At 30.5% G+C, this 24,589-nt stretch overlaps 1 protein-coding gene across 1 annotated transcript in view; it reads right to left on the bottom strand.

Moving 5' to 3' along the window:
- Positions 1–24,589, bottom strand: part of LOC109541306 (neprilysin-1) — a 49,962-nt gene that overhangs the window by 11,638 nt on the left and 13,735 nt on the right. The window contains exons 4-8 of the mRNA XM_019910127.2: positions 19,847–19,891; positions 13,457–13,618; positions 5,136–5,219; positions 4,038–4,243; positions 72–251 (exon numbers count right to left, since the gene is read on the bottom strand). Coding sequence (XP_019765686.1) covers positions 72–251; positions 4,038–4,243; positions 5,136–5,219; positions 13,457–13,618; positions 19,847–19,891 — 677 coding nt within the window. The remainder of the gene's footprint in view (positions 1–71; positions 252–4,037; positions 4,244–5,135; positions 5,220–13,456; positions 13,619–19,846; positions 19,892–24,589) is intronic.

The raw sequence follows: 24,589 nt of genomic DNA, 5'->3' as shown, positions 1-24,589 counted from the left end.
AATATATTTTCATCAAATTATCCTCATTATTTAACGTAAATAATGATAGCATAACGATATTTTGTACGTACGTTGGCAAGTTTTCGTTCAAACTCTATCACTTTCTTCAACTCATCACTAGCGGTCGTTTTATTGGCCCCAAGAAGAACCGCTATGTTTGTCATGTACTTATGATAGGCTTGTCGATCGCCTTCACTACTTTGCTTTAAATAGTAATCTCTGCTCGGTAATCCTAAGGCCATTTGATCCATCTGAAAGTGATACACGTATATTCACATTCAAATTCACCCTCATAAGTAAAACAGGATATTTCAATAGACAATTTGTAATACAGTTTAGTTGAAAATGAATAGTAAATCTTAACAAACTCGAGCAAGCTGTTTTATCGAATGGGAGAATACTCCCCAAGAGAATGTTCCAAAGTTTGATTAACAGTAAAGCAGTAATGTAAGTAAAAGAGCTAGAGGAAGACCTACACGCTACTAAATTCAAATTCTTGCCATTTAAATTCTCCTTTTTGAGACGTTTTTTGACACGTTTAGGTTTTCATTGCATTTGAACGTTATTGATGCCTTCTGTTTATTATTTTTTTAAGGATTAAACCGTTATAATTTGTCAAACATTAGTAGAAAATATTTAATTATAATATCACGCGTATAATTAAATACCTAAAAAAAATAGAGGTAATAATGGGAAACTTTTACGATCTTTTCTGATGCGAGATTTTTGTCCAGGAGTCAGTTACTTCAAATTGTAATTTTTCGAAGAAACATTTGTACCGCTAGAATTATACGAGGGCAACTCTCTGTCCCACATTTTGATATCAATGTAAGAAACACTTTATGGCTCTTAACTAATTATATAAGGTGTTAACTAATTATAACTATTACGTGATTTTTGCAGTTTTTTGTGGATTAACTGACTTGTAAAATTTATTTTTAGGCCCTAGATGTAAACTGTTATGTACTGATGCGTTGACTGCGAAATGAAAAAATGGTGTGGTTTAATGAACAACATTTCTCAGTAGTTGAAAAATAAGTTTTTCTCTTCTAGTTCTACTTCGATATGTGATTTCGACATCAATTTTTGGGCACAATTTATATTTTTAGCTTCTAAACGTAATAGAAACGCAACAATTTTCTCCGTAAAGGTATTTGTTGACATCTTTACTTATAACAGCTTTATTTTCGGGAAAATTATTGCTTCCTTTACGCGATAATTGACTAAAATATGAATAGTAAAGACAGTTAATTATCATTAATAATAATGTTTGTGCTGAAGCTTTTATTCAACGATTCGTTACGTAGTCAAATTATTTTATTATTTTAATGCTGCAAATTACAATTATCCACAATTTTATGTAGATATTAATTTAAAGACTGTTCAAAATAAATTGGAAGATTCGTTTTATGACGAATAATTGCCATATTTTGAACTAAATTTTAACAAGCTTTCATGTAATTAATTAGCATATTAATTTGGTAGATACAGTTGTAATTTTAACTTTGTCAGCTGCTACTTTAATTTGTGTTTCAATATTAGTAATGTGTTAATTCGACAAAATATTAATAATGGAATGAACATTATTTCATTAATTGTGTAGTCATTTATTTTATTTCAATTTAAATTTACTATTACTCGTTGTTACATTTAAATCCAAGCCCGTTTACTGGTATAAATAAAGAGGCTATCGAAGAACAGTGAGTAGAATATCATCGACTAAATAGTAAAATACGTATATTTTTCTTATACAGATGAGAAGATAAGGAACCAATTTTGAGGAGTTTTGTTTATTTTTCTTCTAAGAAAAATTATTATTGTTAGTTTAGGAAGCAATATAAAATTGTTGTATTGTATAATTGCAATAATTGATTTATTGTTTTTCATAAATATATTTATTTTATTATTATATGAAAATTTCTATACTATACGTATATCGCACTAACTTTATATAAAATTGATTTTCAAGAAAACAAAATTCGTACTAGACTTTTTAGGCGTCTTTTTCTTTTGTCCTTATTCAACTTATCATTTTGTTACCTAAGTTTGACAATTTTTTCGGTTTGCAATTGTTACACTTCTCGGATTTTCAAGTTGAATATGATTAATCCGTTTTGTATAATAAGAAATGTAAGTCCATGTATATTTTGTCAGTACGTATTAACATTTTTTATGCCGTCATGGCTTTTATTTTACTGACCGTAGACTTTGATCGATATTTTTTTATAGAAAGTGTTATCTTATAAGTTGGAAAATTTGAGAAACCGTTTTTAACAAAACTTTTCGGTAATTTACACATAATGACACTCACACACAAGTAGCAGACATAAAGCGAGTCGAATGAAAAATAAGTTCTAAAATTTGTAAGTTGTAAATTTCATTAAAAAATAGATGAAAGGTTAAATGTAAAAGTTAAAAGCAGCGGATCAGTTAAAGGCAAAACGAAGAAAAATAAGTCGAAACAAGGTAAAACGGGTATTTGAAAAAGGCGACATCGTCGCCCAAACTATAAAGACGACGAGTTTTCTTGTCTGACCTCTTAATTTTTTTTTAATATTTTTTTTTAGTTTGCCAGTATTTTGCAGTAAAACGTTAGGAAAAAAGGCGTTTTCTGTTTAGAGAAAAAAATATTAGGGTTTGGTCTGAAATTCGAAGCTGGAAAAGGTTTCCAGGAAAAAAAAAATTCCAAATCTGTGAAGGAGGCGACTGTTCCAATAAATTTTATTTTATAATTTTTCACAGTTTTTACCTGGAGATTGTTAGTATTTTAAAGTGAAACTAGAAAATAATGCGGTTTCCGCGGGAAAAAATTCCGTAAGAAAAATTTTGCTAAAACTGAAAAAACCTGAAATTTGAAAGAAGCTTTAAACATCTTCAGAGCGATGAGGGCGGCAAATTTTCCAAATATTTTTTTGTAAACTTTTGCTCTCTTTGTTTTTCGAGATAATCTCAATTAATTTCCGTAAAAAACTAAACAAAATTATTCGGTTTTTGTGCCAAATTCAAAGGGGAAAATCGCCATGTACCATTTTAATGTTTAAACACTTTGCTGAGGTTCAATTTATTCTGTGAAGAAGTTAAAAATCATGTGACATCAACATCAATAAAGAAATAAAAAGAGCCAAAAGATAAGAAATTTGTGAGGCGGCTAGCAATTTAAAAAGTCTGTCCTATAATATTGTGGAATCATTTTTAAATTATTGAAGCAACTTTCTTATTTTTAAGTTTCTTTTAAATGTTGTTTGTGTCGACCTACATTTAAAGAAAAGTCCACTTGGCCCATATTCTATAAAGTGAAATGCAATAAAATGAAATATACTAAAAGTTTAAAGTAATTTTTATATTTACTTATTTTTCCGTGGTTTTCGCAATTGCTTCTGATTTTTCACTTGTGTTTTGCCTATTGCTTTATACATTACTGCAAGTATTCCGTTTATTATTTATCGTGCTCTATTATAATATAAGTAACTGTTGATCGATTGCTATTTCGCTTTAAACTCACCTTTGCAAATTTTAAATACTAAGAACCCAAAACTATTTTCTCACTGTTCTCTTTATGCTAGATCTCGCAATATTCCCTTCTGGTGAACATTCTTCCAAGCAAATTAAAAGTTATCGAGAAGGGTCAATAAGGGAATGTCGATGGAGTAGAATTTGCCCCGAGAACGGCGGTTAAAATTTGCTATAAAAAATCGTATACCTAATGGAAATTGCCTGGTATTAGTTAGTAGGTCATCGTCGGTAGTCTAAAGCTTATATTAAGAAAACCTTTTTATCTCACTAACTATCAAGGGTAAGGAAAATCTTTTAGCAACTTCAATATTTTGCTACAAAAAGTACTGTTGAGCAGTTGTTGAGATACAGCTTTAGCTCTTCTTAGGAAGTTTCAGAATTCTGAAAAACATCTAATTTTCACCTCTTAAAACTGGGGCAAAAATTCACATTTCCTGTGACACCTTTTAAAGCGAGAAGTTTTCAAAAACAAATTGCGTTAAAACTGTACTACCTACCGCCTACACTTCTTACTTTGTGCGCACCTGGATGATGTTAACGGAGCTGTTCTTGTCGTCCGGTCCCACCCACTGTTCCACCAGGAATCCTTCACTGTACACTCCTCTAATTCTACCCAAAAGAGTTTCAATAGAACTGTTGGGAGGTTGCCAGTCGACTTTCGTAACCGGCCATCCACCAAGAGAATCCAGAACATCTCGAATAGGTTGATCGCCCACTTTACGGATCTGAACTGAAAAAATAACAAGTGTAGTTATCTGATGATTCGCTTTAAAAATACTGCATTTGGAGATTTTCTTAGCACACTTCCTTTCATTAGTGTTTATACCTACTTCAATTCAGAAAAACTGATTCATTATTTTTTTTTTAATGTGAGTCGGTGGTCAAAAGAATGGACTCAATGATGAAAAAGTAGCTAAATTAATAAGTTGAACTCGACTAAAACCAAATATTGGATCAGCAACAAGAAGATTTTTAACAAGAATATGTTGAAAAATGTTTAAATGTATCGTATTTGATGTTTTCATGGTTAGTTGGGTCATTCGTACATGGAAAAATAGATTTTTGATTTTTTAAGTTGAATTTATGTAGGATTGGTTAAAACAGAACCACCTTCTTCTAATTGTTTTCCTTATCACTAACTACCACTAATTGGCGATTATGAAATACAATAAAATAACTCGGTTATAATTATCTCTCGGGATACTGCACACATTTTCGGAATTGGAAAACTGATATTTCAGCACAATTATAAAAAAATGCCCTAAAGCTTTTGAAAGGAAAATTCAAAAAATACAAATAATTTTGCAAATTGAGACAGTTTTGGGTTTTGTTAAATCGCTCTTAAAAAAACCTCAACGTCTAAGCGAACGTATATTGCCTCACTCAACACACAAACGTTTTTTCTGAGAATAAATATTTATAAACTTAAATAATAATTTAAAAAACACTCCAATTGAGTTTCAACCGTTTGCTACTTAAATTTTTGTACATTCATGATACCTTCTGACAAATTTCATCCCGTTCAATTGTAATATGCAACTTTCGCTAATATCGATTGATTTAGTTTTCGGCAATTTTGTAACAGTTTTAATTATGTTTAATTGGTAAGCTAAATAACTTACAAATGTCCATGCACGTATTGTAAAATGTTTTGGCTTTTCTCGTAGCATCGTTGTCCTCCAAAGTTAAAGGTTCTTCTAGAACACCTAAAACAAGACAAAAACAAAGTTCATCTACCGGATTAAAACTTTCAAAGCTTCTCAACGAAAATCCAATTTGAAGCTGGCTTGAAGCGCAACTTCCATTAAAAAAGTACACAGAAGTTGGCGTGACAATTCATTCTACTTTGTGAAGCACCTGTAAGCCAGCGCTCGTATAAATGTAATTACAATAAAACAGATTGAAACTTTGTATATTGTAGAATCCATTACACTTAGAGAAATGTTGTTTATTTGCAAATAAAAATGCCATTTCCGGATTCTTCAAGTCGGCCACAATTTTTTTAATTTCATCACCAGCTAGAATAACTTGAATGTTGACTAATAAAACGTATTTTGCAGAAATGAAAAAAGTAAAAAACTGAGTTGTAAGTTCATCAACGGTAACAATACAAAAATTGGCGTTCCATAAATATGGCGACAAAGTCTTAGAGGTGGTAGAAAAAATCGAAATAAGCATTTTTTGCTTTATAAACCTTTGACCGAAAAGAGTTCTAGAGATGCCGAGTGTTAAAAATTAAATTAGATTTTAAAAAGGCTGGATACTTGGATAGTATTAGCATCGAGTGATAGGTACATGTGTTTGCATAGAAAACGAAGCATCTTATGGAAATTGGCAAGAAAAATAATTTAGTTGCTTTACATAAAAGTATACTAGTTCTTAAGAAAGTCCCAGTGTCAAATTTCAATCAATTTTTCTACGGTTTTTTTCAAATGCCAATTTTCAACGCCTCGTATCTCGGAAACAATGCGTTTTGGGGCATCTGTTTACATAGCAAAAGCAAAAAATTCTGGGTTGCATGTCTTCTTCAATGCCTAGTAATAACTTTCGGCAAATTAATGGTATTGTTGGATATAGAGGGCGACAATAATTAATCGATAACATAAAAAAAGTAATAGAACCCAGTAAAATAGGTTCCGTTCCATTTTTATTTACAGTTTTGATGTGTTTATCTCAAATTTGATCTCTCCTTGTATCGTTTTAATACTTTAATTACTTATTTGGGAGCCAACTCTCAATCAAAGGCAAATACGATTTAATGCAAGGGACAAAAAAGTTTGTAAATTCAACAGGAAATTAGAAAATAAAAAAATCAACGATGTATTTTTTTACGCAAAACAATTTGCAGTGGTAAAAGTGGACGTGACCCTTCAAAAAATATCCTGTAGATTTCTACAATCGTTTGATAGATTGAACGTTCTAGGCAACATAGCGTAACCTGCGTTCCAAATTTAAGGAAAAATCCTCAAAAACTACAAGAGTTAGAAAGGAAGATAAAAATAAATTTTCTAACTCCAACCTCCTGGATCTTGACGACGTTGTCTTTTTAAGCATGAGTTTATAGAGCAAAAATGTTTATTATGATATAGTGTACAACCGCTTTAGGTTGTGGGTATATTTTATGGGTCACCCCGTACATTGTCTAAGTAAGAGCAATTTATCAAAAATAAAGTTAAAATATTTATCTCGTTCTCAGTACGTAAAAATGATTTTCAAATTGACTTTCATTTTATTGTTTTTAAATGCTGTAAATTCAGTCATTAATGGATTACTCCCATAATATCTGGTGTTACGAGCTGAAATGTCTACTAGAACAGCGTATTTGCGTACACTTCGATGGAATATCTGAAATGCACTGTAATAAACACAGATCTTTTGCCTTCTAAACGAAAAATACAATAACATTAAGACCCTAGATATTTTTTAATTAATCGCTTAGGTACAGTTAACTACATGCGATTTTTCAAGTATTAAAAATGTTGCATTTGGATTTTCCATCCCCTATTCTATTTAAAATAAGGGTGTTTGGTTTGTGTTATAGTTAAGTTATTTTCAATATATTTTGTTAATATTTATATCGTAACTCCGAAAACGCTTAGCTTGGAGCAAGATTTCATATGCTTAGACTTAACAGCAATACATCTATCATGTGATTTAAATACGTATAAGGGTATTATTATCAACGCTTTTTATTACAAATTAATTAAAATTATTTAAGAAATAATTGGTGCCATTTCGTGTGATTGAGGGACTTTTGATCACATTCTTTGCAGGTTTATGTATTTATTCGTAAAATTTATGTTAGTTGAGACGTTCGCTCAAATGGCTGAGTTTTAAAATGCTGAATACACAAACATTTCTGGGCTTTGCGACGGAAATAGCGCTGCATCGAACAGACAATTTCAGCGTCGATTTTCAAACAAATTGTTCTTAAATCCGTGTCTTTGACAACTCCTATTGCAGCGACAATGAATACGGAAAAGTATAGAACAGACAAGTTCGTGTAGGAGCTAGATTTTACGACTTAAACAGTTTTTCAGTAATACGTAACTAGACATACTATCGTGATGCAGCAGACAGTTTGGGATGTATTTTTTTTAAAACCCAAGTACATTCGAGTCAGCCTGTTTTCATTTTGTACTTCGATCAATTAATGTCAACATCGATGTGAAAATTCGTCTTTTTCGTTGAATAAAGTTGAAAATTGTGGGCCAACGAATCTAAGCTAAATGAAAAAGCATTATCACCAACCAGCAATGATCTTAAATCAGCAAGAATAGAAGAATAAGAAAAATAGTATTCTTATTGATTACATGGCTCTATTACATATGCGGATAAAATTTAGTTAAAACCTAATTTTTAATCAAGCCGGTTAATTTATTTTCTTGATTGTGTCATGACCATCTAGAAGCCCAGATTTAACTCCGCTAAACTCCGTTAACATGTATAGGACGAAATAAATTAGTTTACTTCCGAAAAATACGTACAAGTAGAAAATTATTACTGTGCAATGGATATGCCGATTACTTACTTACTTAGTCTTCCTTGATAAGCGGACATTTCCTGTCAGGATAACTCGAGCAAAAATGGGAAATCGGAAACATGTATGCATTCGAACATAGAAGAGTTAAACCTAATTCTAAACAAAATTTTCACTACTTACTAATTAAAGTTGAAGAGTCGAGAAGAAATACTGATAATTAATTTCGTAATAAGCTTGGATTTCATTTAATATCGATGGTTTTTAATTTACACATAAAGTAATTAAATTTGCCACTAATGATAAAAAGACTTTGACACTTATGTTAACTACAGGTTCATGAATACAAGTATGATTTTTACTTGCAATAAATTTATTTTGTTTGGGTGGAAGCATGAATGTTTTTACCAGTAAGAAAATTACGTATATTTGAGCTATTTACAACGAAACATGAAAAGAATATGGGCGAATACGAATATTTTCTATCGTTTGTGAAAAGTTTTGGCAAGCCAATAGCTATTTATTTATAGATCAACCATCAATATAGGCAAATTATTTGTGTTTATTAATATTAGACCATACAAATAGTTGACAAAAGAAAATTTTCTGTTACCCTTTTTGACTTTAGCAAAAATAATGTTACCCAGTTGGTCTCATTAGCAAACAGAATATTTTCCCGTATTCGATTTTCTTTTAAAGCGACGTTTTATGGAAATACTGCCTCAACAGGAACGATTTTCCTTAAAATGCTACAAAGAACCCCAATTTGCCCAGGACTTTTAGTCAGTCAAAGAAAGGAATTATGGGCGATTTTATCGTGAGTTGCAATTATATCGAGGGAACTTTGAATGGTCATGAATAGCTTAATTTGTTCTTACACATTATGCTCCAGAGAATTCATGAAATTCTATTTGATGATGATTTGTACAATAATGAACAGTTTGTTGGAAAAGATCGGATTTAGGCATGTTATAAGTTTGAACTAATTTCCACTCCACAGAATTCGAAGTTTTTATAATTGGAATCAAATCCATGTAATTCCATTTAAAAAATGTTTCCAATGTATTTTAAAACGCGAGATGCATTGTCTAGGTGCCCGGTGTGTTTTGGTACACATCTTTTCTATAGTCAGAAATATATATATATAAGAGAATGTGATTTCAAACTTTTCTTCCTGAGTTTCTTTACAACCTCAGCTTCGAGAATTAGTCAACTCTCACCCAAGCTGTAGAAGCAAAATGTATTTCAGTCTATAAAATAGAAGTGAAAAGTTAGATCTTAGGCAAAAAATGTTTATGAAATAATTATATTGTCAATTATAAGTAAATATAATAAAACAACATTTCATAGAGAACATTAAAGCAAGAAAAACACAAGTCAAAATAGCTTAGTGCGCATCCAGTGACCAAAAATGAGTTACATATTGTATTGATTTGTGGAAAATGAAATAACTAACGAATGTTTTACATCTGAAGTGCAGAATATCTGCATATCACCAATCTGTTTTCTTAAATTTTGCCTGGTACGTTGGCCCCAGTCGAACTGTACGAGAATATTTCTATTTGAATCATCCACTTTAGTGTTAAAAGTACGTTTGAGTTTCTTATTAGTTAAAAATTCGGAGACGAAATTTTAACTAATCTCAACTAGAGCAGGAAATTTAATTGAAACTACTGATGCTTATGGAGCTGAAGCTTTAACTCTGCGTCATCAATATATGTAAAGACTGGATGCATTATAATTGCCTTGCTGGAGAGTTGGAGAATAGAACTTTAGAACTGAAAAGTTGATCAACTCATCGCACGAACTTAAAAAAGCAATGCTATAAATAATTTTTTAAATCTTCAACTCGTGTAGTCCCAGGTAGATAATTATTTTTTTTTATGTGCGCTCAGAAAAAATATAGATCAGATATAATTATCATCATTAAACAACGCCATGTTCCATAAAAATGTAAATTCAACTGAAAAAAGGGACAAATGGAAACTTCTTGTTGATAATATAAGGTAAACCCACGTAAATAATAATCAGTAATCAGCAACACCTAAAGTAAGCTAGAGGGATCTTTGTAGCTCGAAACAAGTATATTTTAATTAAACTCAATGCCTAGGTGAAAACCGATTCAATCAATTTTAGTTATACCTAGTCAAACGTGGATTTACCAGCTAATCTCAGTTAAAACTGGAAACTATAAACCTCTGGATTTTGTTAAAATTACTTACTTGGCAGGTTTTAGTGTATGTTTTGAATAATTTACCTTTTGACTCTGATTTGTTTGAGAATGTAAGAATATTTAATCTTAAGTAATATTAAATCTATACAAAACAGTAATTTCTATGTATTTCACCTGAATCGAAACTGAAAACGCTGTAATAATTATACGGTTAAACCATCTCTCAAATTAAAGTAAATTTTACTAAACTGTTCATTGCTTTCAAATCAAATATCAAATCGCAAATTTCATTGCGTCAAATCGGCAACTAAAATAGAATTGTTGTTAAATTGAGCATTAAATAGACAAAACTAGAGTTAAGAGCTTTTTTTGAATTGCTTACATTCGGCAGTCTACACTACCAAAATCGGTTAAAGTTATCATTTTTTGAAGAACTTGGAATCAGTAATTGGTGGAGATCACAAGACATTAGATTTAAAATTCAAAAAATATCAAGTATTAAAATTAATTTCGAGAATGCTTTCATACTTTTATAAATATATATACATATATAAACTGAAAATTATAAACCGTTTGACTTATAGACTTAAATAATATCCACACTTTGAATATTTGCGAAATAATAATAAAGTTCCATAGAATAAAACTTTCTATAGTTTCACAATTTCTGATGTATTTGAGTTATACATTTGTTTCTTGCCTTTAACTTAAAATTTTATTGAAACCGTTGAAATGATTTGAAACATTTATCTATACAATGCAGTTTGTAGCATTTTCGGACCGCCAAATAATAATGGTCTGGTTGAAAATTGCTTGCTGGTGAAAAAAGTGCAAACATTTTAAATATTTTATTTATATTCTAATAGTTCAACATTATTGCTGTTGTACTATTCTTCGCAGCTATAATTCAACATAACTAACACACATTATTTCGTATTTCACAAATAACCGAGCCGCAAAATTAGTTTGAAAACTTAATAAATAGAAAATTTACACGAAATTGAAACTTGAAAACGATAATTCGGTTAATTTTTAACTAGCCCTTAACAAATTTCCTTAGTAATAAAATATTAATATCAACTCAATCTTGTATTTTAAATATTTTCGACTGAACATTCTAAATTGAAGAACAGTTTCAAATACGTAAAAAATAGACTTAGTACATACAATAACTTGAACGAAAGATAAAAAAATTATTATTCTGGTGTCGGTCTTATGAGAAATCGATCTGAACACTTATAGTTAACCAAATTGGCTCAAAACGAATTTTTTATATTAATTTATAAATCTCTTAACTGAACATTCTAAATTGAAAATTTAGAACGTTTCAACTCCCTGAAAGAACAGACTTAATACATCAACTTGAACGAAACATAAATAAAATAATTATTCGGGTGTGGGTCTCTCGAGAAATCAATCTGAAATCATATAAGAAATTCGCAAGAAACGTCCAAGAAATACGACCAATAGAAATATGCGAAGGCAATCAGAACTCAGTGTTCCCTTGAGATATGTGGTAGAGTTTTGCCGAATCCTTATCAAATCGTAAACCTTTCAGCCACATACTTTTTACCAGCAAGAAAATAAATATCGCATTATAATAAATAACGGATGGTAAATCACCATTCCCAGCGTTTTAGCATATAAGTTTAACTGTCTGCTTTTAATAAACGTTCTTTCTTGAATACAGGCTTTTCTTGAGTTTATAGTATAAATATGCATAAAACACGATTTTTGTAATGTTTTAAATCACACTTTTTAGCAATTAGTTTTACAGTCTACATACATTGGTTTTTTTAATTGTACTTTTCCACTAAGCTTCGACAGCTTTTTCTATAAATAAAGAATTTTAAATTCTTTGTATATTATGATTTTCGATTCCTTGATTATCATACACGTTTGTATTAGGCAATTAAATAAATCGTCTTAATTACATAAATAATCAAATACTTTGAAAACTCTAAGATTTTTAGATAATACTGATTAAATTTAATTCAATCTATAAAATGTAAGAACACTGTTCTTAAAAATTTATTATTTTCATTGAAATGCAAATAGTGAAGCATAATTGCTCATAAACTATTGCCGGAAAATAGTTTACTTTAGCTTTTATCATAACGTTTGTCGGTTCAAACTTGCAATTTTGTGATATGCTTTTAAGTTTTATGAGTAAACCACTAAATACTACTACTACATCTAATAACGATTTCCAGGTAAGTTTTGAATCAAAATTCGAGACAAATGCTAAGAATTTAAGGGCTGTAATATTTATGAAATTTTGAGTGGTAGTAAACTTGAATTTTTCAGAGTTAGTAAAGCAAGATAATATATGAATACGAAGCCTTTACACAGTTTTTTCCTTTATACGTTTTTTCAAGTAACTGAAACATATTCAAAAAATTGTCCGAAATTTCTTGGTATGTGAAAAGTTGCTAGTTAAATTTCTAAAAATTGCACCCAAAGAAATCACTTATTGCTAAAAATGTCGATAGGTGAGCATTATTCTGCTGGAAATTTTTTTCGAAAAAATTCATTTTTTATAGCCATCATTTGGGAAATCATAACTTTACTCAACTTCTTTAAAATTTAAAATACCAGCTTTGATTTGAAGTTATGTAATAAAAGACACTTCAAGGTATTTGCTTTAATTCGTAAGAATCTTCATGTAGGTGCTTCTTGTCATATTTTAGCGTCCTCACAACTTTGAAACTCCTAACAAATTGAAATTTGAAAGTAATATGTTTATTTTTTGAGTGAATAAATAAGTGACATTTATTTTGGTTTATTTTATATTTTATAGTCATGTTTCATGTTTCAAACATTATGAGTAACGAAAATATAATTCCAAAAGTATTTCCAGGAATCGTAATGGTTCTTAGCAATTGAAAGTGAAAAATATTTATGTCCAAATATATAAATACCATCTTTTCTTGTATATAATGTAATATATAAAGTAATAAGAAATAATAAAAAGCAAAGTTAGCAAATTTGTTGTCCAGAATAATGCACCATTTCATTTATAATTTACACATAAAAACGACAATCAAACATTTCGAAAAATACTGCTTCGCTTAAATTTGTAATGTCACCAGTTTTAGCCAAAATCAGTTGAAACAAACGGCGTTCCGAAATACATAATTATGTATATCCAATATGGGTAGAAAACTAAATAGCTGCATGTGTAGTTAAAAGTCGTTGATTTATTAATATTTAAGTCTCGTTTTTATGAAGGCTGGGAACGGATAAATAGCAATAAAAGATAATTGCTCAACATTTTGCAGCTTTTTTACCTTTAAGAATAACTTGCAGCTGATCGGCCATAACTTCAAAAGTACTGATCGAACTTCGGTCTTCAGGAATGACGTGCTTCCGGTTCCATGTTCCGCATGCATATTGGAAAAAATCTATGCACGGATCTGCCATGTGATCCATTGCTGATAGTAACGAAGAAGCTGGAAATAAAAGAATTTCCTTATATTCTTACTTGCAGACGAATTTATAAGTTAGTAAGAAAGTAGCTAATATGGACCCAAAAGAACAAACACTGTTAAGTTTGTCGTACAGTCTGAATACTTTTTATCCTCAAGTAAATCTGTAAAATGTTATAATTAATATAAAAAATAATTATTTAACATCATCCAATTTTGATAGTTTGTCTAAAGGCTTTTAAAGAGATTATTTTCTCTATATATTCATACAGGGTGTTCGGTAAGTAGATGCATTCCTTGTAGGATGTGATACGAGGTCCACGTAATTTTGGATAAATTTCTTTCATAGACCATATACCGAAAACTCTTAGAATTCTATCTCAGCGTGTAAAATGATATTTTTTAATCTTGTGGAAACCCCATGGAATATTTAGTGACATTTTATAGACTTAGGTACTTAACAGGAATACATGTTTTGTGATACAAATTTTGTTTTTAGCTTCGCCAGTAGCGTGAGCAGAGGCACGTCTGTAGATAATTTAAAATAAACAAATGTTACGCCACTGATTTTTTAAGCAATAAACCTGATGATTCAAATTTCTGTTCAATTTGGAAGAGAAAAGGTCTCTTAACTTTTTTTCTACAACGCACCATTTTTGAGTGAAAAAATTAATATTGATTTATTGCCCAGCGTAATCGGGTTTTTATTTAAAGTGTTGGCTTTGCACTAGTTATGGTCACTGATTGAAAAAAATTAATAATCGCTGTCATTTCGAATGTCTGACTAACTTCTTTTTGAGTTATTTTTGTAATAAAATTGACACAATGTAAGAGCACAATTTTTTATATTAAACCCTACTTAATTGCAACCCGATTAAGTTATGCAATAAATCGATTTTGATTTATTTAGTCCAAAATGGGACCTGGTAAAAAAAAGTAATGAGACCTTGTCCATTCCAAGTTAAACAGGAATTTGAATCATCAGGTTTATTGCTTAAAAAATCAGTGGAAAAACATTTTTTTATTTAAAATTATCTACAGTCGTGCTTGCGCCCACGCCACTGGAAAAGCTAGAAACAAAAATTTTCATCACAAAACATGTATTGTTGTTTAGAGCCTAAGCCTGTAAAATTTGGTTTAAATATTCCCAGCAGTTTCCGCAATATTAATAAGTAACATTTTTTTTATTAAAACTTTATCACCCTGTTGATCGGAAACTAAGCGTTTTCGGAACACGGTATATTAACAAAGTGTATCCTAAATTACTTGCACTATCACCCCCAAGAAAGAAATGCTTCTACTTACCAAACACGTAGATAATACGGAAGTTCAAAACTGAGATATTTTCTTAAAAAAACACACAGAAAAGTTGCTATACTAGTCTTGAGAGAGATGTAATCTAATATAATTAATTTACTTGTAGTAAGAACGCGTTGCGTGCATATCTTATCGAAAAAATGTGGTTTAATAATTCCAGATTTTTCTAGTAATTTGAAAAATAGTCTGACAAAACGCAACATGCAAAATGCATATACGTACATGTATCCCTTTTTTCTCTTTTTCACAGTCATACAATCAGGGAGCTTTAAGTCATACCCAGGGAGGCTATGCTTAAAACCTTTATTTAAAATCAAACATAATCGTAAAACTATCAGCTATTTTATAAATTAAAATTCTGTCTGTTCCCAGAGAAAAAATATATAATAGCAAAAGCATAGGCTTTAGTTAAACTAAAACATTGCTACTTTTTCAATAAAAAAATGGTTGAAATTTCTGGCTCTTTTCTTCACTTTGCCCGCGTTATAAAACACTCGACAAATAAATATACTTTCCCTATAAAGCCGCTATTATCAAATTAAATGGCTGAAGCAACAACTTTGATGAGAAAACTTGTATTCATTTGACTTAAAATAACAAAATTTAAAGGTAGGTGGCTTAGCCACTAAAAACTGTTCATTCGAAACTTAGTAACATTTGAGTAATAGTAAGAAAGAAAATTTGTCAAAAAAAGTTTAAAAACTAAATAAATCAAGATGCAAAAGTTGGAAAATTAAGCACAACAGTTTAAGTTTGTATTTTCAAATGGCAAGTACCTCCAATGAACTGGCATATTTTTAATCTTTCTAACTATTTAAAATTTTGCCATTTTTCAATTAGAAAATATTTGGAAAATAACTTATTTATTAACAATTTCAAAAAAAAAATCCAAACCAACTGAAACATTTTCACAAAACCCCAATTATTACACGAATATTACGTGTACTGGTATCATCAGTCATTTCAATTAATTTACAATCAACTTTGGCTGGATCTAAACGAAATCTCGCAAGATTTGTGTAATCAAAATTACTCACTAATGAAAACGTGCAGATTGGAGGCGATTGAACCATTCTCGATCGCGGCATGACAGCTCGACAGTTAATTTCCTGTGCAAAAAGTTCGAAAGTGATGAATATTCATGTTAAAACTGGGGCAATTGAGCCCTATTTGGCTCTCAAATTGCGCTATTGACACTTTGCGACCGGAAAACATATAGCGTAGTTGTACCTATAGTTTCATGTGGCTCAGTCAAAGCACATTTTCTCCAGTTGTAACTGGACCATCATTTTCTTTTGGAAACTGAGACGTTGTGGAAATTGAAAATATTTCAAAATGAGATAATGAGATATAGAATAGAAACACTAGGAATTCAAATAATATTTCCCGCCTTTAAAATTTATATAACTTTAATTAGAAGAAAATATAAATAGAATTATCGCCTATGCATATCTATAAGTTTTACAAATTCCTCTATAATCCTCTAAGCATTCTATAATACATATATTGATGCAAATTCGTGTAAATAAATACACATTTTATTCAGATAGCAGAATATTTACTACATCGCATGTTGCTCACACTTGTGCGTGACTAGTTCTCCATTTTTTTTTATTAACTATTTCAACATGTCTGCATTAAAAAAATAATTTTTTACCAGAAGTGCTATAATGTGATTTAGTTGCCACTTTGTGAAAGAATTTTCTGAACAATTTAAAGCAAATTGTCAGTCGGTACAATTTAGTTTTAGTTCGTATCTTTGTAACTGACTAAAGTCCTTTCACGTTCCCACTTGATTGTTGAAACAATCTTGTTAACGTTGACGAGTATATGCCGGCAATGTCTACGCAAACTTAATTACAACCAACCGATGTTTCCTCTTAATAGTCTATTATACCCTGAATACAAAGTTAAATTTAGTTTCCACAGGGCAGTGCGGTCCCTTAGAGAAAATGAAAAGTCATTTTCAACGATTCATCGTAAAATACGCTAGTTAGAGCAGCTTAATTTCCGTTTCGATAATAGTTCAAACTTGAAGCATATCTTACGTTAGGAAAATTTTATTACTGATCTTCAACCTAGTTCCAGACGAGACGATGAAATGTTATTAGAATGTTATTGCGTTTGTCTTTATTACAGCTGAAAGACGCTCGAATTATAAATTATATCCGCCTGAAAGGTATAAAAGATAATAGCATTACGACTAGCAGACAGAGTTATACATGTTTACAGTTCACCTTTAAGAAATTTTTGTGAAAAGCAACAGAAAACTAAGAAATTGCTTAATAACGATACGATGAACAGCTAACAACCGCAGTCAAATAAAAGTTACAAAACTGTTAATTATAAAAAGATCTTCAACATACTTTTCTTACAATTTTGTATATTCGCAAAAATAACTCTATAAGTACAAGAATTTTGAAACCACCCAACATGATTGAAATTGAAGAAAACAAACAACGTATTCAATGTTACCAAAACAATTCCGAAAATGTGCAAAACGAACGCCGCAAGACGATATTCTGAGTTAGCCCTGGGAAACACTGTCTTGACTTGCGCTTTTGAGTTGTTGCCGCTCTCTGAGTTAATGAGTTTTAACCCATTGGTGAATGAGTTATAACTCATGGCCAGTGGCGAAATTTTAGCTCCTAACAAAAGAAAGCCCTCAACATATTCCTTTTGCACTTACGATTGCTTGAAACTATTTGGTCTAAAACGAGAAAATTCGGAGATTTTGAAGAAACTTTAAAACATTTCAGAGCGATGAAGATGACGAGTTTTCCAAATATTGGTTATATGCTTTTGCTTTCTCTGGTCGTTTTTTGAGAAACCTAAATTTTGTGAAAAACAAACAAGATAACTTTGCTTCGATTTTGTCCCAAATTCAAAGGTAAAACGAGGATTCGAAAAAGACGATAAAGAAGACCAAACTGTAAAGACGACGACTTTTCTTGTAAAATCCATCTTTTAACTTTTTCGCATAAACACCTTTGACTTGTTCTGTTCGGGGAAATATTTTTGCGAAAAAATGCAGGAAAAATTATTATGGTTTTATCCAAAATTCGAAGGCGCAAAAGTTCCAGAAAAAATGTACCAAGCTGTTCAGGAGCCGTGTTTCAATAAAATGTATTTTATAATTTTCACAGAAATTACCTGAAGATTGTGAGTATTTTAAGTAAAACTAAAACTAAAATTTTAAAGAAACTTGAAAAATCTTCAGATCGATAAGAGTGGCAAATTTTCCAAGTAATTTTTTTCGAAACTTTGGCTCTGTCCGTTTTTTTCAAGATAATCTTAATTACTTTCGGTAAAGAAGTGAATAAAATTAATTGGTTTTTGGGCCAAATTCGAAGCTGAAAAGAGTTTTATAAAGTTCGCTACAAACCGAAGAATGAGGCGAATTTTCGGGAAAAAATTAATTTTGTCATTTTTTGCTGCAAAGACCGCATTATGGTCAGTAAAGAAGAAAATCATCACAAAATTATGTTTTTTTGCGTTTTTGCTAAAATCTTAATAATCTGAAAATCTTTCGAGAAAAAACGGCAGAAATTTTTTTCCGTTTTTGTCCCAAATTCGACGCTGAAAAACGTTTTTGTAAAATTCCTACAAAGCTATACATTCATCTTGTCATTATTCGTGTAAAATACCTCCAGATCGTCAGTATTTTTAAGTGAAACGCTACAAAATAGAGCGCTTTTAAGTGGAAGGTAAAGCAAAAAAAATCAGTAGATACCTAAAAAAAACACATTTTTAGCTAAGCTCTACAGTCTTCAGAGGAATAGAGGTGACGAGTTTTCCAAATAATTTATTATAAACTTTCGCTGATTCCGTTCGTTTTTTGATAGAAAATTGTTTGATTCTTGTTTGCCAAATTCGAGGCTGGAAAGAATTTCGAAACTTTTTACAATGGGATGAAGGAGGCGAGTATTCTAATAAAATTTATTTCATCTCTGTCTGTCTGTTCTGAAAATTGTCAGTATTTTTAAGAAAAACTAGAAAATAATGCGTTTTGCGTAGAGAGAACCAAAAAACTTGGCTAAAACTGTTCGTTAATTTGTTAGGTGCTCACTTAGACCTGCATTCAATTTAGCGAAGAATCTATAAGGCCGTGGAATATTCTCGGAACCATCGCTCTAATCAAGTTCTCAAAGAGCCAGTTCCAAAGCTACACAAAATTTAATGCAATTTAACATTTTCGTTAAAACATATCTATTATTATCTATTTAACACATTTCCATTATGTGTTTACACAATTATCCAACAAGCATACTATAATTGAGCCATAATATTAGCTAAACCTTGCCTTAAAATGAATTTAAAAAATTTGGCGACTTTTTATCTGCCAACCGAAGTGTTCTAAATCGGTAACATAGATTTCCGTTCAAGCTTTATCGTCCCCAGAAAGAAAATAGGGAAAGCAGGTAAAACAGTATAAAATATTTTTGTGCCTTTCAATAATCCAACATTTTTTAAAATGAGTGTCTGCAAAATTTACTTGTCATATTTTCAAAAAATTTTCAATAATAATGTCTGGTTATGCTCTACCTATTTTTTTAATTAAATTTTTCCTTCATATGAATATTTTACAAATATCTTCACATAAATTAATTAAACAGCACTTTCATAGTTCACAGTTAGTAATTGTCGGCAAATTATTAATAGACAAATTCATAATCTATCACACACACTAAATAGTAAGTGGAGAAAAAATTGGGCACCTACAAATAACCGATACTAATTTACTACTCAATAATGCGACTGGGGCAAAATTAAACGCAACGAAAACTAGATTTAAACTATGACTTTGTTTTAGCAATTTTTTGTTACAAATTAGATCGCAAGTCTCAAGTATTTAGAATTATTTGGGATCGTTGATTGATTTTTGACCGCAACACAGAAAATCTCTGAATTAAGCAAAACATTGGATTTACTTACCGGTTCTAACGCATTCTTCTGTTAAGCACACTCTCGGTTTGGAATCTGCAAAACAAATACATTTGTTCAAATTGCTTGTCAAATTGTTGATTCCAAAAAAAATCTGATGTTAAAGATTTCCTTTTAAAAGAAATTTTAAAGCATGCAAACTTAATACGCCTTGAGAACACGCAACTTGGCATAAATTCATACCAAATATATTTTCATTTTAATTTTTTAATAGTAAATCATACGATTTTCCATCCAGTTTATTCAAATAACCTAATTCATTTTGTCATATTTTTAAGAAGAAACATTTTCAAATCTTGTACCGTAATATTTGCGAGTTCAAAAGTCCAGACGCCCCCTAGTGGTTAAAATTATAACTACAAGTTAAGTAGTAATTTGACACTGTTTAGTTGGCATTAATGTTTACATCTGACTGTAATTTGTTTTGCTCTAATAAACTTTTGCAAGCTTTTAAAGGAAAAGAAACATATCGAAAAGTGTGTAAGATTGTTTTATGTTATAAATGTCATAAACTCCAATAAATAAACCAGCCTGACATATCTCAACTGTGACTCGACAACGAGTAATTTGACGTTTAGCAACTTGTTCACTTTCTGTTAGTTGCTGTCAGACAAGAAATACGGGTGATATTAGAAATATACTAATAAATTAGAAATCTAAAAATCAAGTAAATATTCAACAAATCGAAAACAGCTCTCTACGGGATAAGACAAATAGTAGTTTTCGATACAAGGGCGTAAAGTGTCGTTTTTCAAACTACTACGACTCATGTCAATCCGTCAGGAGTTCTAAAAACGGATTTATGCCCTTGTATCGAACATTTTTTATTCGAATGAAAAACATAACACGAATCATAAGTTATAATAAATAAGAATAACCAAAAATAAAAGCCATCAACTTTATATTTTAAATCTGATGTCAATGACATTTTTGAAATTGTCAAATTTTAACGTTTGTAATATTTTTCAAAAGCGTATTTTTGCAAGCATATAAATACAACTGAAACAATGAGTGCTGAAAATTCAAGTGCTGCTTTCACGGTATGGTGTTTGTATAAGATGCATATTTGGCATGAAATTTGCGCTATTTAAAAAATCGTGTTTTGTGTGTGGCAACATCGGCGAGCACAGAAAAATAGACTATTTGAACCACTTTGAGACTGAACTTGTAACAAAGTTATAATTTAGAAATTGAAAGTAAACTTTAGATTATAATCAATAGTTGTCGAGAAACCTACGTAATTAATTGAAAAAGCATACTTTAAAAAATATAATAACAGTGACAGGTTCAATTTGTCACATTTACTTTTGCGCACATGTGCGTTTAAAATAATTATATTTTAAGCATAGGCGTAAGAAAGCAAAATATACTTCGAAATCTTAAAAAAGAATGCGGCTAAAAAAATTCTCACTTCCGTTCCCCAAACAATTCAATTTGGTTTATTTAATGCTAACATGTGTTTTTCAAATACTGTGAATCTTTGTACAAATGAATTATTTTCCTTTATTCACTGCAGCCGCATTATTTCATTGGTTAAAAAAACCACATATCCAGTGGTTTCTGAAAATTACGGGTTAAGCTGAAATTAGTCGAAATTCTTCAAAGTTGCGGACCACCAATTTATAATTTATTTTATATTCTGTTTGTTCTCTTGCATTTTCAGTTCTATATTTTTTTCCTACAATGTACACCTTTTTTTTCGCATCTGATGTAGGTACACACATACGGTCTGTAACATATACATAAATTGGTGTAAACAGAATTAGAATCATCCAATTCCAAACTAGTCGTTTGGAAAAAGGGCCAAATGAAGTACCCGGAAAGGTGTCTATTTCTAATCTAGACTACTCTTCTATTAGTCAACTTATTGAGGAATTTTGTTAATAACGTAAAAACCCATATTTAGTAGATAGTATAGTATATTTTGATCGGCAAGTCAATTAGCACCGTTTTCCGCAACTTGAAAGATAAGTGTAATTCATTTAAATTGTCTCAAACGAATCAGTATTGCAGTTATGTGGAAATGAAAAAAAATATATTATAAGTTTAAAAAAATATATTCTAATAATCTTAACATATGTTTATAGGGTACGATATGATTCAATTTTAGTTTAGTAAGAATTGTGCTTGACACCATTTTCACAATGGTCGGTTTTACATTGAATAATAAAAAAAAAGGAAAAACGTCCCCATTTTCCTCAACTCAACAAACCCATATATATTTTTAAGTCCATATTTTTATTACAATATTAGAAGTAAAACAAATTTTGAAGTTGCCTCAATCATATAAACCGTCCAGGTATACTCTTTACATTCCTCCTTGAAAGCATGACATGCCTTATAAATACATAATCAAGTCAGAGATAGAAGTGAGGCATTTCTACCTTCTATATAAAGTGTTTTAACATTTGACATACTAGATATATGGCATTATTTAATGGACATGGCCCAAATTGAATAATAACTACGTTATAATTTATGTCTGGCATTTAAGGGTTACTAATACAAAATGTATTCAGACGTATACATCAAAGTTTCGACCCACTGCGAGTAGATCGTCATTTAATTCATCAGAATATCCGTTATTAAACTAAAAAACTTTTATTGTGTAAGTGTAACTTAAAAATAAAAATAAAAAAACAATTAATTTAAATTTAAATTAGTTAAAATTCCATATAAAATTGTACTTTACAAAGTATTAATTTGATATTGCATCCAACAGTTCTGCCAAACCATTACTTATATGATATTCGCATTAGCATTTTCAAAACATCTCAAATTTCACTAAATATAATTGTGCGGCTCAACCTACTTGAAAATAAAATGAAAGCCTATTAGGCAATTGATCATCTTAATTCCAGTTAATCTGTTATGTCAATATTTTGCCATCAGTATTTTCCGCTCTATTAACGACCGATCGATATTACCTACCCCTCGGCATCCGTTCCGGAGTAATAAAAATACATTATGGAATGAATAACAAATGGTCTCTCATTTCAGTTCATCTTAAATACGAACGGTATACACGAACGAAATTCAATCTAATCATTGTTACCATAAATTTTTCTTTGAAAGTCTTTGTGAGTTTATGGGAATATTTTTGCAAACAGTAGTACACACCTTTGCTTAGGTTATTTTAAAAAAAGTGTTTTTGCGTATCTTGATAAGGACTCCTGTTGTTCCAATTTGAAACTCTTCATTTCACATAAGTTTGTGCAACTTATGAAAATCAGCTTATCAAAACGAAAAAGTGCTTAGTGTTGTGGGCTAAGACTGTTTTGCAATTACGGTTGCTTAACATACTTAAATATTTTTCTAAAAAGTATCTAAGTTTCTAAAGAGATACGAGACTAAATAAGCTGAAAAGAACGACAACGAACTACGTAGATGAGGTTCAAAAACAGTTGGTAAAACACGAACAGAGAATTTAAAGGCATTAAAAAAAAAGATAACTATTAAGAAAAATCGTCAATACAAGTGGTGAACTTGTTGAACTCCAGAAAATGTTGGGGAAAGTAAAATTTAAATATTCGGAAGCTCGAACTACACTGATGGACAAAATTAGCGCCCCATCTATACATTTTCGGATAAATTGCTCTCTTTTTGATAACTCAAATACAACTTTAAACTTCTTTTATTCCGTTTGCAATATTGTATCATCGTTTTCAACAAGTGTGAATTTAATCCTCCAGCGAGGATTTAAGCGAGTATGATGTTTCATCACACTTCGAAAATAAATTGCCACTCTAAGCCAAAGAATTCGGTTTTCTATAGAAACATTGTTGGTTTTAAAAAAAAATATTTTTTGGAAGACATAAGTAGTATGCTCTTTCAGCTATTATCGTCCCAAAAGGCCAAATATGACATCAGAATTGGAACCCTCTCACTGTTTTCGAAAAAAATGAATTGTACTATAAGATATGTATAGACAATCAAGAAATTGTACAAATCAAAATGTAAACTATATGGTAATTTTGCATATGAAACGTGTGGAGAGGAGCCGTTTTCGAACGCGTTGGGTTGAAATCCCAATCTAATTTTGAAATATTTTTCAAATCAAGCAATGCGGAAATTAAAGAAGCGTACCCCCTTTGAACTGTGAAGATTTTTAAGCTTGACTGTTAAATCTGTTAAAGCTAATATATAAAACGATGAGGGCGACTAAAAAACTCGTAAAATATAGCTTAATTTCCAGATTTCAACATGGAACTCGATTTTAGCTAAAATCCTCCTAAAAAGTTGAAGATAGCGTAAGAATTACTATTCTTTCAATGGCAAAATTGAATGCTTCAATAAAAAAATAAGACATAATACATTTTAATATCAAAGTAATTGTACATAAAGTGTGTTTATGAGTGCTTATCAACTGATAAATAAATAAGCGTCGTTTCAACCTCAGTTTAAACAGATGATTTTTTTAACACAGAGCCACAATGGTTCATTTTACCTACACGAGAATATTTTTTAGCTTAATCTGCAAGCTGACCAAGTTTATTCTGTTTGTAGCATACTGAGTGTTGAAGATATGAACACTAATGTCTGTGTACAAGTTGTTCGAATCTTGGCAACCTCAAAATGCAGAATTAGTTGCAAAAACAATATTTTAAGGTAGAGAAGAGTCTAAGTTAATAGAATTTATCATATTAAAAACTGATTAGATTGTTATTAAAGTTATTTAAAAGTAATTTAAAAAAATCCTTTATAAGCGGCATTTTTATAGGCTTATATCTGGCT

Source organism: Dendroctonus ponderosae, unplaced genomic scaffold (genome assembly GCF_020466585.1).
Source record: "Dendroctonus ponderosae isolate FM_Combo_2020 unplaced genomic scaffold, Dpon_F_20191213v2 Dpon_F_20191213_5, whole genome shotgun sequence".
NCBI lineage: Eukaryota > Metazoa > Arthropoda > Insecta > Coleoptera > Curculionidae > Dendroctonus > Dendroctonus ponderosae.
This window is presented reverse-complemented; position numbering and strand designations above follow the sequence as displayed.